Source organism: Sycon ciliatum, chromosome 1, assembly GCF_964019385.1.
Source record: "Sycon ciliatum chromosome 1, ocSycCili1.1, whole genome shotgun sequence".
Lineage (NCBI taxonomy): Eukaryota > Metazoa > Porifera > Calcarea > Leucosolenida > Sycettidae > Sycon > Sycon ciliatum.
Window position 1 is genome coordinate 55,447,708 of NC_088643.1, and position 15,341 is coordinate 55,463,048.

At 49.4% G+C, this 15,341-nt stretch overlaps 1 protein-coding gene across 3 annotated transcripts in view; it reads right to left on the reverse strand.

Annotated features, from left to right (window-relative positions):
• LOC135804414 (serine-rich adhesin for platelets-like) overlaps positions 1 to 15,079 on the reverse strand; it is a 38,862-nt gene extending 23,783 nt beyond the window's left edge. Inside the window, exons 1-9 of one of the 3 annotated variants that reach the window (XM_065318283.1) lie at positions 14,772 to 15,079; positions 13,537 to 13,605; positions 8,281 to 8,498; positions 7,562 to 7,724; positions 7,047 to 7,106; positions 2,201 to 2,637; positions 1,490 to 1,949; positions 1,092 to 1,297; positions 264 to 350 (exon numbers count right to left, since the gene is read on the reverse strand). In XM_065318283.1, the coding sequence (XP_065174355.1) occupies positions 264 to 350; positions 1,092 to 1,297; positions 1,490 to 1,949; positions 2,201 to 2,637; positions 7,047 to 7,106; positions 7,562 to 7,724; positions 8,281 to 8,448 (1,581 nt within the window). In that variant the 5' untranslated portion in view covers positions 8,449 to 8,498; positions 13,537 to 13,605; positions 14,772 to 15,079. Of the gene's footprint in view, positions 1 to 263; positions 351 to 1,091; positions 1,298 to 1,489; positions 1,950 to 2,200; positions 2,638 to 7,046; positions 7,107 to 7,561; positions 7,725 to 8,280; positions 8,499 to 13,536; positions 13,606 to 14,744 lie in introns of all 3 variants that reach the window. The other 2 variants (XM_065318282.1, XM_065318280.1) reach the window with 2 other exon arrangements.
• Between the last annotated feature and the right edge of the window lie 262 nt (positions 15,080 to 15,341).

Genomic DNA, 15,341 nt, shown 5'->3' on the forward strand with positions numbered 1-15,341 from the left:
AGTGATATTTTTTATTACTCTGCTACTCGCTGAAAACAAGTAGGGAACATACATGTGAGCTTTCGCTGTCGGCCGACCCCATAGAAAGGGCATCAGGGGTTGAACACTCTTGAGAGCTATGAACTTCTGGTAATAGGCATACCAGCCAGCCACATGCATGCACATTCCCATTCACATTATAACACACACACACACACACACACACACACACACACACAAACACTCACACGTACTCACGCACGCAAGCACACACAGCGTCTCACCTCCTGTTCTTGTTGGGCTTGCTGCTTGCGTAGCTGCGCCTGGCGGTTGATGTACGCACGCACCTCATCCACATCGTAATGCCTTTCCTGAAATGCATGCAGCACGCATGCACGCACACACACACATATACACACACACACACACACACACACACACACACACACACACACACACACACACACACACACATATACACACACACACACACACACACACACACACAACCTGTCTACAATGTCCATATTCATAATACATCATGAAAGAGTTCTAAAGATCCTGGATTGGAACGAAATGACTGTCAGAGTAGAAATCATCCAATGCAGAGTAGAAATCATCCAATGCAGAGTAGAAATCATCCAATGCAGAGTAGAAATCATCCAATGCAGAGTAGAAATCATCCAATGCAGAGTAGAAATCATCCAATGCAGAGTAGAAATCACGTGCCGTAGCTACATCCCTGTAGCCACAACGCAGCAGGTGTGTGGAATAGACCGACCACGTACAGATTGTCTGGGTTCGAGCACGGGGCAACCCAGCAGGGGCTCACCTCATGTCTGTGCGTGAGACTTCTTGCATGTGAAGTGTAGAGCATGCAAAATCTACGTGTCTGCAGGTCGGTGTACAAATAACAGTCTGGAAGATCACCGATGGCCTCGGACTTTCTGTTCGTCTTTCGATTTCAGCTGTTTTGTTTTTGCTCCGACGTCGTTCATTTTATGGCTTCAGAACGCATTCTCACGATCATTGCTGCATTCCTCACTGTCAGAGCAGAAGGACGAAGCAAAAAAAAGTAAGTCATTTTCACAAATGCATCGTTGTGTACATACCTTTTTCTCCGGATACTTGGGAGTGTAGTCATACTTGTGAGCTGGGGTTGCACGCTGATGGTTGACATGGCGACGCTGGACAGCCGTGGCCTGCAGAACAGGGGTTGGCATGGCAACGGTGGTAACCGGAACCAAAGGTAGGCCGTTGTGAGATGGTTTCGTATCGTCATCGTCACTAACGTCATCCTCCGAGTCCTTTGCACCGTCTGGCAACAAAAAAACCAAAACACACAGATCAGGGTCATCCACGAAATTTTTACATGGCTGCAAACTGAAACTCAAGAGAAGACCAGGTTAGCATGCCAAGCCCCCACCATGGTGCTCACAGCACTCACTTTGAATTACATGTACATTAGCACATCACACTGTCAGTAGTCTCATTGCGAGTGTACATGTACCTTTCTTGTCCAGTTGTAAGTCATCCAGGATTGACTGTGCTGCAGCGTTAGGTGCTGTGAAGCCACCCATACTATCTGCTACAGAACTGCTGCTGGACGAGGAGAGGTGATCTGCAGCTGCCTGCGCCGTGTCCTTGCTAGAAGCAGCAGCAGCGGCGCCGGATGCAGTAGATCTAGCTACCTTACCGGCCGTTGGTAATGGCCTGGCACTAGCTGACACAGGTGGAGTAGTGCCAGCGGCGGCAGCAGCGACGGCAGCAGCACGGTGCGGTGCTGGAACGACGCCGATGTTCTTGGTGACTCGGCCGGCGGCCTTCTTCTTCTGCTCCGTGCCCGCAGACCCAGTGACGGTGCTCGCGGCAGGAAGTCTGCTCGGACCTAGAACACGATTGACTACGGCTTGACCGCTGCGCCAAGACGAAGCGGCTATGGTACGTGTTGGACCAGATACCTTGCATACCTGTACAACGACAGAAAAGAACGCAGCATACGAGCATGACCAACAACACAGATACGCCTCCTACAGTGAACAACCTGCAATCGATGAATAGAATTAGGTCTAACCACATGTGACTTGCCTCTTCAGATGTATACAATATATTCTACAATATATTCTACGAGTACTTTAGACACATGAAAAGGCACACACACACTCACACACTGTCACAAAGTGGCTCAACAAGAGGAGAAGAACGTACGCAAAGTACTCACCTTCCGGGTAGTTTGCACCGCACCACTGGGCGCAAGTGTTGTCGTGTCTCTGGCAGCCAGGGAAGTGGTGGGCTTGCTGCTACTAACGGCTGTTGTCGTCCTTGAAGTGGACACGCGCTTTGAAGGCGGCGGAACGGCAGCCGGAGTTGACCGGTGTTTCCTCGAGCCTCCTTGGATGGGCGTGGCTGCGGCATGGGCGTGAACTGGACCAAGGCTGGACAAGGCACTGGACACCACGGGACTGGTGTGGACGACGAGGGGCAGTGCAGCGGGCGGCGGTGCCACGGAGCCGACCACGCGCCGCACCATCCTGTCCGATGATGACGGAGCGGCGGCGGTAGCGGCGGCGTGAACAACGGGCCGGTCTTGCACGGCCGCCGTCACGCGTGCTGCTGCCACGATGACCGGATGGTCGGGCAGGTGACGGCGCAATCTCACTGCAGAACCATCAACACAGACACACAGGCACGCACACTAAGTCAGCAATGCACAGTGCAGGCCTATAGAAAACACCCTTACCACATTACCAAGTTGCAGTACCGTAACGAATGTTAGACAAACAATTTGGCTACAGTATTTAAAGACTCTCATGGAGACAAGAATGCAATCACACGTAGGAAGAGGACAAACTACGGGCTTCTCTAGAGCAAAAGTGTTGAAAGTTTTCCACAAGTATACTTTCATGCCTTCCCATCAGGTGGAATATAGGCAAAAAGCAAGAGCAAAAGAACAATGACCTAAGTAGGACAGGCGGTGAGAAGAAACCTAACCTATGCAAACAACAAAATTAATTTCACACTTAGGCTGTTAGGTAGGTCGATAACAACTCGTTAGCTATGTCCACTGTTTGTCTATTGTTGTCACACTTAGTTGCATGCTTGTTAGGTTTCTTTACGCCTGCACCTTGTCATTCCTTCTATGTTCTCGGGGTTGATTACAGTTGTTGTTTCTAGCTACTCATCTTCACACTATTCTACCACATCTCTGCTGCATTGTTCTTGATCCTTTTTCTTTTTGCCCGTATTCCACTTGACGCGTCTCTTGCTAAAAGTGCGGTTCCCACCTTTAAGTTTAGAATTATCCCCCCCCCCCCCCCGTTATAAATGCTCTGTTCTCTATCTACTGTACTTTTAGTGTAGCATTATGTGGAGCTAAGGTATGTTAGTCGTGTTGAGCACACACATGCCACAACCAACGCACGGAGTGTGTCACTGTGTGTTACCCCATCTCCACGCTCTGCACCTGTAGTATTGTTTCTTCTTCAGTCCAAAACAACAAGAGTCCCGAGTCAAACCATGCACAGCAACTAAAAGCCGCGAAGTCCGTTTCACGCGCGCGCGGGAAACGGCACATGCTACATGCATAACATCACGATGTACTACTACTACTACTACATGCATCATGAATGTCTGGAGTGGCCAAGGAATGCCACAGCGCGTAGGAACACGTGAACACTACAGCACCAGACTTCCTGCACTATCAGACGTGAAGCAGCTCCCCGTTTGGACGCATGCCGGGTGAGCCCATCAAGATCGCTCTGAGGCCTGATGCCGTTCCGCACCAGTGCTCAACAGGTCGTCGCGTTCCGATTCTAATCCTAGCAAAAAAGTCAAAAGCCGAGCTTGCCCGCATGGAAGTTTCCGATGTGATTACAAAGATCACATAGCCTATGGACTGGTGTGTACCTATGGTACCTGTTGCCAAGAAGAACGGCGACGTCCGGATATGCGTAGGTCTCTGGTGTCTGAATGCTTCTGTCAAGCGTGAAACAGTCATCCTACCCACTGTCCACGAAACACTGGCGAAACTGAGTGGCGCTACATGCTTCACCACCCTGGATGCAGCTAGAGGTTTCTGGCAGTTGCCTCTTGATGCTGAAACAGCCAAGCTAACGACATTCATCATACGTTCGGGCGCTACTACTTCCGTCGGCTTCCATTTGGTATCACCTCAGCGCCAGAAATACTCTAGCGCAAGTTGATTCAGTACCTGGATGGCACTTAAGGGGGTGTGCGCCTTCATGGATGATATATTGGTATTTGGTGCGATGGTCGAAGGACACGATGCTACCCTAGAGAAGGTCAGATCAATCCTCTGCAATTTTGGTGTCGCTTTTAGCCCTGACAAGGAACAGGTCCGCCAACCGTCAGTTCAGTTCTAGAGCCATTATGTCTCCGCTGATGGAGTAAGCCCGAGTCAGCAGCGTGTCGCCGCTGTCTCCGAGCTCCACGCACCGATGGATCTACCTGCACTATGTCGTGTGCTCGGTGTGTTCAACTATCTCAGCAAGTTTCTGCCAGAAATGGCCACGGCCTCCAAGCCACTCCGATTGCTCCTCTGCGCAGACACAGTCTTGTGCTGGGAGGCTCACCAAGAAGAAGCTTCCCAACGCCTCAAGCAGCTCGCTAGCCAGTCTCCGCGCCTAGCTTTCTACGGCATGTCTATTGCAGACTGCAATCACTTCGTTATGATTTCACAGTAGCTGCACATTGCTCTCGCTGCGTACTACCTTGTTGACTGCATCGCGCATGTCTACGGTATTTTCCATCATGGCTGATCGCCCTTACAGTGCTGCCTTTGACATGCTCAGCTCATTCTTGCTCTAACCTTCGTCAAGATAACTTCTTATAGGTCTTTCACACGACGGGACAAAGTCACGTCTGTTCGGGCTCGCGCGCGGATCACCAAGGCGATCATCAATGGCGGGAAATCTGAATCCGTAGACCCGACGGTCTGCCCGCGACACCCTGACCCCCTGGCTGTGCGTTTTCGTTTTCGATTTCGTGTTTCCTGTACTGGTTTGGCTTGTGTTCGCGATCGCGTCTTCTCACTGAGCGTTTCCTGAACAGCAGCATAGGTCCGACTTTCTGAACAATGGCCACCCGGACATTCAGCCCAGAATCCGAAAGGATGCTTATCGAAATCTACTGCTCCCTACTTGAATCGACTGATAAAATGATGATGACGCGAGCAGCGAAAGAAGACAAAGCAACAAAACGGCTGAACGGCCAAAAGGGATTTGGGAAAACGAACGAGGCACTCCAAACCCTGTAGGTTGTGAGCCGATTGCCCTGTCCGGACCCAGTTGCCCAAGGCCACGGAAAACAAACAGCAAAAATAGAGCAAAGCTACGCGGATTTGTCAAATCCATGGTCCCAGAAATCCAGTCAAGAACGCCAAAGCAACAAAGTTGTCTTTTCAGTCTTGTTCTACTCCAACATCAGGCAAAGAGAGTTTGAATTTTCCCGGGAGGCATGAAAATAAAAAAATATTTTGATTTATTTCCATCAAAACACGTGCCTCCATTACAATTACCTAGGCAACAGTCAAATCGTGACCGACTCGCGTGCGCCGTGTCGGCAGAGCTAGTCGTCGTGTGAAGTGTCTTGCCGTGGATCGTAGAACCATGGTATCGTGCAATCGTGAGCACGAACCGTCGTGTGACAAGGCTATAAACTTATTACTCCGCGTGAAGCTTGTTGTGTGCCACAAGCATGAAAGAGTAAGTTAGAACAATATCTAAGCCAATTCTGCTGCGCGTGGATGTCAGTGGCTATGGTCTGGTTTCCAACGAAGTAAGTCCAAGTCGACTGCTCTCGCAGGTTTGGTGTGTGCGTGCGCGTAATAAGTTCAAGGAGCGAACTTTACATCTCTCTCTCTCTCTCTCTCTCTCTCTCTCTCTCTCTCTCTCTCTCTCTCTCTCTCTCTCTCTCTCTCTCTCTCTCTCTCTCTCTCTCTCTCTCTCTCACACTCACTCACTCTATGTCTGTCTCTACCTGATTGATTTATTTGTAAACAAGAATGTAAACAAGAGACTAGACTACCGTATTATCTCTAATATAAGCACGGTCCTTTATTTTTTCGATGTACCTCCGCCCCGTGCTATTATTGGAGACAGTTCCTTTATTATTTCAACCTCATTTCAGAGGCTTGTTGCCATGCCAAATTCATGTCAGACACACACATTTCAGGGGTTTTTCGCCAGTACAGATAATGAATTTACACAGTGTGCTTATAATGGAGACTGAGCACTTTATTTTTTGAATACCGCAAGGTGTTCTATTATTGGAGACGTGCTATTATTGGAGACTGTGCTTATATTAGAGATAATACGGTAAGCAGCTCATTGACGAAACACAACGTATCTACTCTCTTTTTCAGCCTAGGTCTAGGCCCATTACTGGAGATCTGGGCATGCCTCTAATGTTTTCACAGGGCTGGGTACCTACCGTAGTGACGCACATAAAGGCACATGCGCGTATGAGTGAGTTTTTGCGTTATTTGCTATTTTTTGTGGGTCGTTTTCTCTCCCACATAGGCGCATGCGCTCGAGTTGCTAGCGTACCGATACCTTGCATAATTATGCACATAGTGCACTATCGCACTGCGCATTGCACTATGTGAACGCACATGCGCTGTTGTGGTGTCTGTGTGTCGCGGATGGAATTGCATTTAGGTTCACTGATAAGCCCATGCGCTTATTTGTGAGGGTGCGCTTATGCCCGGCTATAGGCACATGCGCATATGGCCGGGTGTAGGCACATGCGCTTATGCCCGGGTGTAGGCACATGCGCTTATATGCGTGTCACTACGGTACCTACCTACTATGTAACTCACGCATGCATACAAAGAGGACACGCAGCTTGCTTGGACTATGGGAGTGTGGGCGATATAACTGGTCCTGGGTATCTAGTGTGGGCCGATGGCCACAAGAATACCATGCAGCGCACAAGCCTCGGGCATCAGGACCCGCGCGGCATCGCGTGTATAGACTAGCCTGGGCCATAGCGAGCCACGAGGCGATTTTTTTACTTTCCTGCAAAGACGCTACGCTACAGCAACCAACCTTGTTGATGGGACAATTGGCGCTGAGCCTCTACGCGCTGCTGGAGCTTAGCCAGACTATCTACAAAGACACATGGACATGCACACGTACACATACAGACCATGACGTAAGCTGTGGATGACGTAAGCTGTGGATAGAATAGTTGCATTGCGTCTGTCCCATCCATTACCCTCAGCTGGGTGGCCTGCTTGCTTTGTTATTAACCACATGTTTACCAACAAGCTGTCTTTCATTTCCATTCCCGGCCTTTGCCGGATGGGCGGCTGCTATGCCAAGTCCTACATGCTCGCGAGTGAGCGGCTGCAACTCTGGGCAAAGCAAGGCGTTGCCAACACTACAACAGGCCTGCGCCACGGGTGAGCGCCTGCAATGCCCGGTAGAGCCAGGTGTTGTTGCCAAGAGGGGCAGGATCATCGGAAAATGAGGGCCCACGAGTTATCATAAACACACACACACACACACACACACACGCGCGCGCGCGCGTGCGCGCACGCACACATGTATGCAGCACGTACCATCTGCATTCGGCGGTGAGCGAGACAGCGCTGCCATGGGCGGCAGCGGGAAGTGGCGCAGTGGCACATCGGCACTGACTGCACGCACGGTCACGGTTGGAACACCACCGTGAAGTGGAGCGCGCTGTTCCCGTACAATGTCAGTAGTTTCACTCGTTCGACTCTGGACAGAACAATACCATGGCAAGATAATGTTGACTACAGTCCATTCAGAAAAAGATGATATCCTAGCTTTTGGCCGTAAATGGGTCAAATTTGGAGTTTTTGTCACAATTTTTTGGCAATCCCCCAGGGAATGCTCTTCCAATTGTATTTTTGAAGTCTATTTCTCCAAGGAGCAAGCCATAACAAGAATAGGATTTCAGCCACGTTTTGCCCCGAAAGCACTGAATTGGGGAAAAGCCATGGAAATCCAACCCGCGCACTCCACTTGCAGAACAGTACATTTGCGGTTCAAACCCCAGTTGAGGTATCTTTTTTGGACCCTTTTTCAAGTTTCGAATCTCGCGGCACTGGCAAAATCACCAAACACGGGAGCTCTCCAGGGCCAGTGCTCATCTTTTTCTGAATGGACTGTAAGCTAGCCTTGTCACAGGCGCTATAAACAAAACTTGACACAGGACTGCTCACAAAAGTAGCAGTGTCCACTGAGCCCAGGACAAAAGCAATCCAAACAGTGCAATACCAATGCCTCTTGTACAATACGTCCAGTGTCTTACTGATGAAGTCGTGGATGAGAATCGCACCGCATCGCCGAACACGGCGCTGGGATTGACTGCAGGGAACGCGTCTGCTCCTGAGTCACCACCGGCAACACCGGCTGCTGCCTGCGGACCTAGTGGTGGCCTTGATTGGTCAGAACGATGCGCTATCGACAGAGTAGCCATGGTGCCGTTGCCAGCCGGCTGATTATCGCTCACAGCACCCACACGGTCACCTAGGAGTGAGTTTACCCCCCCACACACACACACACACACACACACATATACACGCACACACATGTACACGCACACACATGTACACGCACACACATGTACACGCACACACACACACACACACACACACACACACACACACGCACACACACACACACACACACGCACACACACACACACACACACACACACACACACACACACACATGTACACACACACAGATATGGACAACTGATTTAGGGTCTATCAGATATGTTGGAACACGACCCCTAGCGTGTCTTCAGCCGCTGTCGATGCATTCCTGTGCTGCGTCTTGCCCCCATACCCTACATGTAGGAATACCGTAAAAGTCCGAAAATAAGTACCTGCCCGAAAGAAATACCCCCTTCATTCTTTAGGCTCTGTCTGTTGAAGTCAAGTGAAGCCCGTTAAACATACTGCCCGAAATAAGTACCGGTACGGTGCGCACATGCAGCACGTAGCATGTACATCGACATGGAAATGACTTCTCCACTACACTGACACAAGTCAGGTCCGAAAGTTAGTTCGTGCCCGAAAGTCAGTACCCGCCCGAAAGTTAGTACGGGTGTGGTCACTAAATTCGAAAGTAAATACGTACTTATTTACGGACTTTTACGGTAGTCAACAGGCTCAACTCTCTAAGGTAGGGATCTCAGCGCGTGAGCTGCACAGCCTGTTTGCGCATTTTCGATCCCAAACGCGTCCAGTGCAGAAACCCTGAAAAAGAACATTTTTTTCGAAATAAATCAAGTTGAAGAAGACGGTAGAAATGGCTGAATATTGCGTCCAGGAAAGCACGTTCTACGGCCATTTCCCAGCTACCTATCTCCCTGGCACTCTCTCAGAGGAACTATGGAGGGTCAAAGAGCACAATAGTTCACTCTTGGACGCAGCGTGAACACCTCTTCTTCTGAGCGCGATGTCTTCTCTCTGAGTGATAATGGCGGCGATGTTCACGATGGCTGATGCTCTGAAAATCGAAGTTACGACAATCTAAGGAGCCGTCCAAGGTTACCAATAATATTTTCAAAACGAAATGATTTCGTTTGTGGGTGGGTGGGTTTGATGGAGTTTCGTTTTGAAAATAATTATTGAATGCTGATGGAGAATGCCCAGTTACTTCTGGGTGTCGAAAATTGACATCAATATTTTATTGGAATTCGTTTTACCTGCAGAAAAGGTGGGTGGGTGGGTGGGGGCTGAAAAATACTAAAACTTTTCGTTTTGTAAAAACAATCGGTAACCCCGGACGGCCCCTAACCGGAGAAAACGTCTGAATTTTTCACTGAATCTTCTCTGAAGTGGGTTCTTGCCGCATGGCAAATTATAGGAAAATCGACCGGGGCAATATCGCCTTGGCCACGCTTTCCTGTGGCGGGAATCACCATGTGTTCGAACGACGATGAAGATGACGATTCCGCTAGTGTCGATCGTGAGCATTATTTTTCCTCGTCGTTATCTAGGCCCTTGCGTCGTTACTGTCCTACAGTTACTTGTCCGGACGACTTCTGCTGCCTAAGATCGCGTTCTTTGCCAAACTTCTCGGACATTTTGTTCCAAATTGGTTATGGGCAAGATAAAATCAGCAGTCGTTAGACGTCATGAACGACGTTCAGCCGGAGGTATATTTGCACCAGCTTGTTTCAATAAGTTCCATAAAGACTGGAAATGTTCAGATCAATGCAGCTTGATCATATGCTCTGAAAGTCTTCTAGCAGTTCTAAAGAAGATTCCTGGCAAGTACCCATGTTGCCCTGAACACAGAATACATACACTGACTCACACACAAATCCCATTCTCCATTTGCCCATGCACAATCCAGGATCTGGCAAGGGTAGACACATTTGTAGCGACTGTCTGAAAAAAGCTCCGACCAAGCAAGATATTAAACAGTATTTGCCGGAAGGTTTCACATTTCAACAGGTAAGTGAGAACGGTGGATATATATAAAACGGGGTGCGTAGCTACATCAAAAACAATCCTCTCTTTTCTGTGTTTACATTGCCAGGCATGGTACGAATGTCAGCTGCCTCAGCAAAAGAGCAATAGCAGCATCGTAAACACAGAGCTTGCTGAACTCAGAAAACTTGAGCAACAGGTAAGCGAGCAGAAGAAGAGAATTGATGAGCAGAGAGAATGCATCGAAAACGCACGCCGGAAGACTATCAGCACAAAGAAGCAACTAGCGAGACTGCGCTCAAAGCATACATCAACAATGGAAACAGCAGTACTGTCCTTGCAAGCCCGCATTGACAATCTTAGCAAACAGCTGGCTGTGGTGACAGCAGGCAAAGCCAAGGAGGCAAAGTTGAGGAACATATACGGAAATAACAGCAGCACACTGATGAGTGTGAACAAAAAGCTCAAAGAAAAGGCGACGCAGCTAGAAGAATCTCTCTGTGCAGCACAGGAAGAAGTTGCAAAGCTTACTCGTCAACATGACACACTGCAGCAATGTGGCAACATCAGGACCATGTCAGGATCCCCACTACAGTACACAAGCTCAGTACGCCAGTGCTGCATTCAGCTCCTTGCACAACGTTGGTGTAGAACACGTGTCAGCGGTCATAAAAACCGTCATCACAACGCTAACATCCTATCATATTGAACGACTGCCAAGCCCAGCCAAGATGTGTGGTTTTCTTGGTGAAGCGAAGCAGTTAGTACTAACTCAGCTTGGTGAGCAGCTAATGGCAACACAAAACTTGACGCTCCACCGAGACGGCACCACAAAGAATGGCAAGAAGTACTATGGTGCTCAGATTTCAACTGCTGATGCCACCCTAGATCTAGGCCTCTCCCAAGTCAGGTCAGGATCTGCACAGCACTGTTTTGAGGCAGTACTGGACATGGTCAGAGACATTGAGACGGCAACACAAAATGCAGGCCACAGTGGTGCAGTGTTCAATCGCATAATTACCAACATAAAGAACACAATGTCTGACCGGGGCAGTGTCGAGAAGAGCTGCAACAACATGCTGCAGGAGTTTCGCCAGACGGTGATGCCTAGCGTTGTTGACGGCTGGAGCGAGCTTCCTGACGATGCAAAAGCACGCCTTGGTGTTGTTAACAACTTCTACTGCGGCCTTCATTTCATAGTCGGGCTGGCAGAGCAGGCGCAGGAAACGATGCGCGCGTGGGAGAAGGCGGAATATGCCAGCGGTGTGGGTGCAGCAGCAGTCGGCAGCTTCACTACTGGAGAGCCTGGGCCAGTCCGCCTGGTACGCACGGTATGCAAGGCACTAGAGGCCCATTGCAATGAGCAGAGCGGCAATCATGCGCAGTTTCAGTCTTTTTTGGAGACGCAGGGCATAAACACCATTCCACTGGCTCGGTTTGTAGGGAACCGTTTTAACATTTTATTCTATAACGCTGCAGGCGTTTACTACCTACGAGACAGCATTCTGTCATTTTATGACAGGGTGTTTGGCACCCCGAATCGTCTGCATGTTGCAGTCCGTGCAGATGTAGCCGTCCCTGGGTATGTCGCTGCCTGTCGAGCTCTTGGCATCTTTGACAAAGTCCTCACTGGCCCTCTTTGGCGTGTCCTGGCCAACCCGAGCGTCCACATCGCTGACATGAGCGAAGTGTATACTGCCATATGCAACAAGCTGGATGCCTGGCAAGACGATCCACAGGATCTTCTGGACGGGTCTGCACGTCCATTTCCGGGCGCCATTGCCTCAGTGGATGAAGTCAGTACATCTTTATTCACTGCAGACAGTTCTGATCAAGAAACGAGTGTCATCCTGCAGCTGCTATCCAGGTCTTTCGCCACATATTCGAAACGTCTTCTGGCAGCCCACCTTCCAGGTGGGATTCACCGCACTATGTCGACGGACTTGCGTACGGTGACATCCAGCGTCGCCACCACCAACGTTGCAAGCGAAAGAGCGTTCGCTCAGCTGGACAGACTGTGTCGGGAAAAACCCAACGCATCCCTCATCGCCATCGAGGGCATGGTCCTCTTCAGCGGCAACAAAACAGGAGCCTGGCTTGAGCAGCAGAGCACTGCGCGGAAAGAGGAGCTCTTCTCCAGGGCTCTCCATGGTGCTGAGAAGCATCGGCAGCAATATCGCCAGCGCTGCGCAGAGATCGCAAAGTTCCGACGCGAGGAGATCATCGCGAAAGAGGCTGATCGCCAGTCTAGAGAGAAGCGGGCCCTGGAAGTCCGACAGCAACTCTCCGTGGCCATCGGGCAGGCTGGTTGCTGGACGGACACCGATATAATTACCAGCAAACTGGCAGGGATCGCCACAGTGTCAGGCAAGGTGAGCGCACTGAAGACACAGCTGAAATTCCGCAAGGTTGTCTTGCAGCAGAAAGCTGACAAGAAATTGTTCCAGTTCTCGCATGCCGGCAAACAGCTCACTTGGCAACTAGCTGCAAATCTACTTGAACTTGTCGGCAGCACGGTGACCCCGGTCACAACATCAGAAGTAGAAAGCAGCACCAGCGACGAATCTTGAATGGTGAGTTCAGATCTCCTTTCTCTCTCAAGTCAAGACTCAAACATTTAAAATTTTAGAAAGCGATCCTAGATATCCTGTCAGCTTTCCTTTTTTTGCCTTTGCAGCGCAGTTTGCCTTGGTTTTATCAACTGTCGCCATTTTGTGCCTGTGTCCGCGAGCTGCACTCAAAACTCGATGACGCAATGTATGCGCAAACACCCTGCGCATTGCACGCGCTGAGATCCCTATCTAAGGGTAGTTGGAATCTGAATTACTGCTGGAGTGTGGGCACTGGGCACCTTTCACTCCACCAAAAGTCCATGGTAGAACCTGTTGCAATGCTTATCTCGTGAAATCAGCTCTGATCATGCTTTTATGCCCCATAGTGCACACTACTGGGTACATGATAGCCTAGGAGCTGTGGCATCATTCATGATCCACAGCAGGAAGGCAGCAATGCCTGTACCTATGGTGAAGTAAAATAAGGGTAACATAACATGACAAGGTCTGCGCCGAACGCAAAACATAGGGAGCGGTCAGATCAAAAGAGAGTTTGAACGTCCATACCATGTTGCGAAGTGTCTCATGATCTGTGAGAAGGACTTCTTGCGGCATAAAAGCAGAAAGCTCCTCGATCTACAGGGCCAACACAAGTCACATACACAACAAATCAACCTCTCCTTCAGAAAACCAATGGCACTGCTTTCTCTCGGCCTTCCTTTCGCATACACTACTAGGCCAATAAAATACTGTGTACAAATACTGTACACATCATCAACGTGGCACTTCAACAAGTAAAATAGGCCGCAACATGTAAATTTCGGTGCATTAAAATTTCGGTGCCAGGGACCTGCCAGGTTTCAGGTGTAATTTAGAATTAGGTGACCAGCGTTCCCTTCACATACAGTGCATACTCTAGTGCCTCAGGCTTTTAGGTGTAATTTTTAAATTTAGGTGCCTGGTTTCTCTACCGAAATCACCGAAATTAAAATTACACCGAAAATTACATGTTTATACCCTCGAAATGCATGTTTCACTCAACGCATGGCAAGTCTTTGGGATTAGGGCTCCAGGTGTTGCTAGTTAGCAAATGTCATGGACCCCTCTTCAGTTTCTGAGTGGGTCGGGTTGGTAGCAAAACTAGCGAACATTTAATCGCCCGCTTAAGTTTCCAGGTTCCAATAGTAATGTTAGGTCAAGTGTTGCCCTGCAAGCAACTAGTTTTCATCTTTCTTTTCATTCATTTGCTATGACTGTTCGTGCGCGCACACATGCACACATACAGAAACACGTGCACACATGCATTGGCATGCACACACAATCCCCCACCCACACACGTACACCACTATGCACGCACATCAACACACATACGAACGCACACCACACACACACACACACACACACACACACACACACACACGTGCACGCACGCACAACTTATAATGGTTTGATGACCCCCTTGACTGACCGTCAGGCAACACCAGGCGGAAATTGTTTTTTTTTCCGTTTCAGTCTCCTATCCCGGGATTTGCACGACGAAAAAAAGTGCTGTTAGAAAGAGACACGATGATGGTTTTCTAGTGGCACAACCCCAAACAGGCCGGTTTCATTACATCACAACAACTGGGAAAAGTCATTGCCACCAATATAATTATAGTGTTTTGATTTTTGAACTACAACTGTAGTAAAAAGGTTTTAGAGCAGTTTACATACATGTATACATTGCTTTACAGCGAGAGGGCGTTATGTACTGTTGTAGTTTGTGACTTGCTTACAGTCGCCTTGCTTACAGACTTGCTTACAGTCGCCTCACAGTCCCGGTTGGTTCCGGCTCGTCTGTTCAGGCAAGCCGAAACATCTGCGCCGCAGGCACAAGTACTACTGAGCGCACTTGACCAAAAGGCAAAACAATTCTCTGTTCCTGGTGGGTGATTCCAACAGGGGATATAACAAGATGAGGCAACTCGATATCTGAGTGCAAGCGGACGGTTGTCTCGGCAAGCAAAAGCCAGCTTCTTCTCGAACAGTGAACTGAGCCAAGACTCAGATACAAAGACGAGCAAGTTCCCAAACTCAAAGCTAGCTGCTATTTCCTAAAAAAACAAAAAGAGGAGCAGCATGAATGTCATGACGATCGAACACAGTTTTGTTCTTTGATTTTTGATTTTGAAATGGCCAAACCCAACGGCGTAGCTGGCAGGGCAACGGCGTGAACCCGGCGCGGTACGAGCTGGCGGCGCGGTGCACCGGTAACAACTAGCGACGCGGCTATGGCACGTACCGCGCCTAGCGCCGCCTGAACCGTTTCGCGCCATTCTGCGAAGGCCAGGCAGGACCACGTGGAACATTCATTGAGTGTGCATGTGATGATC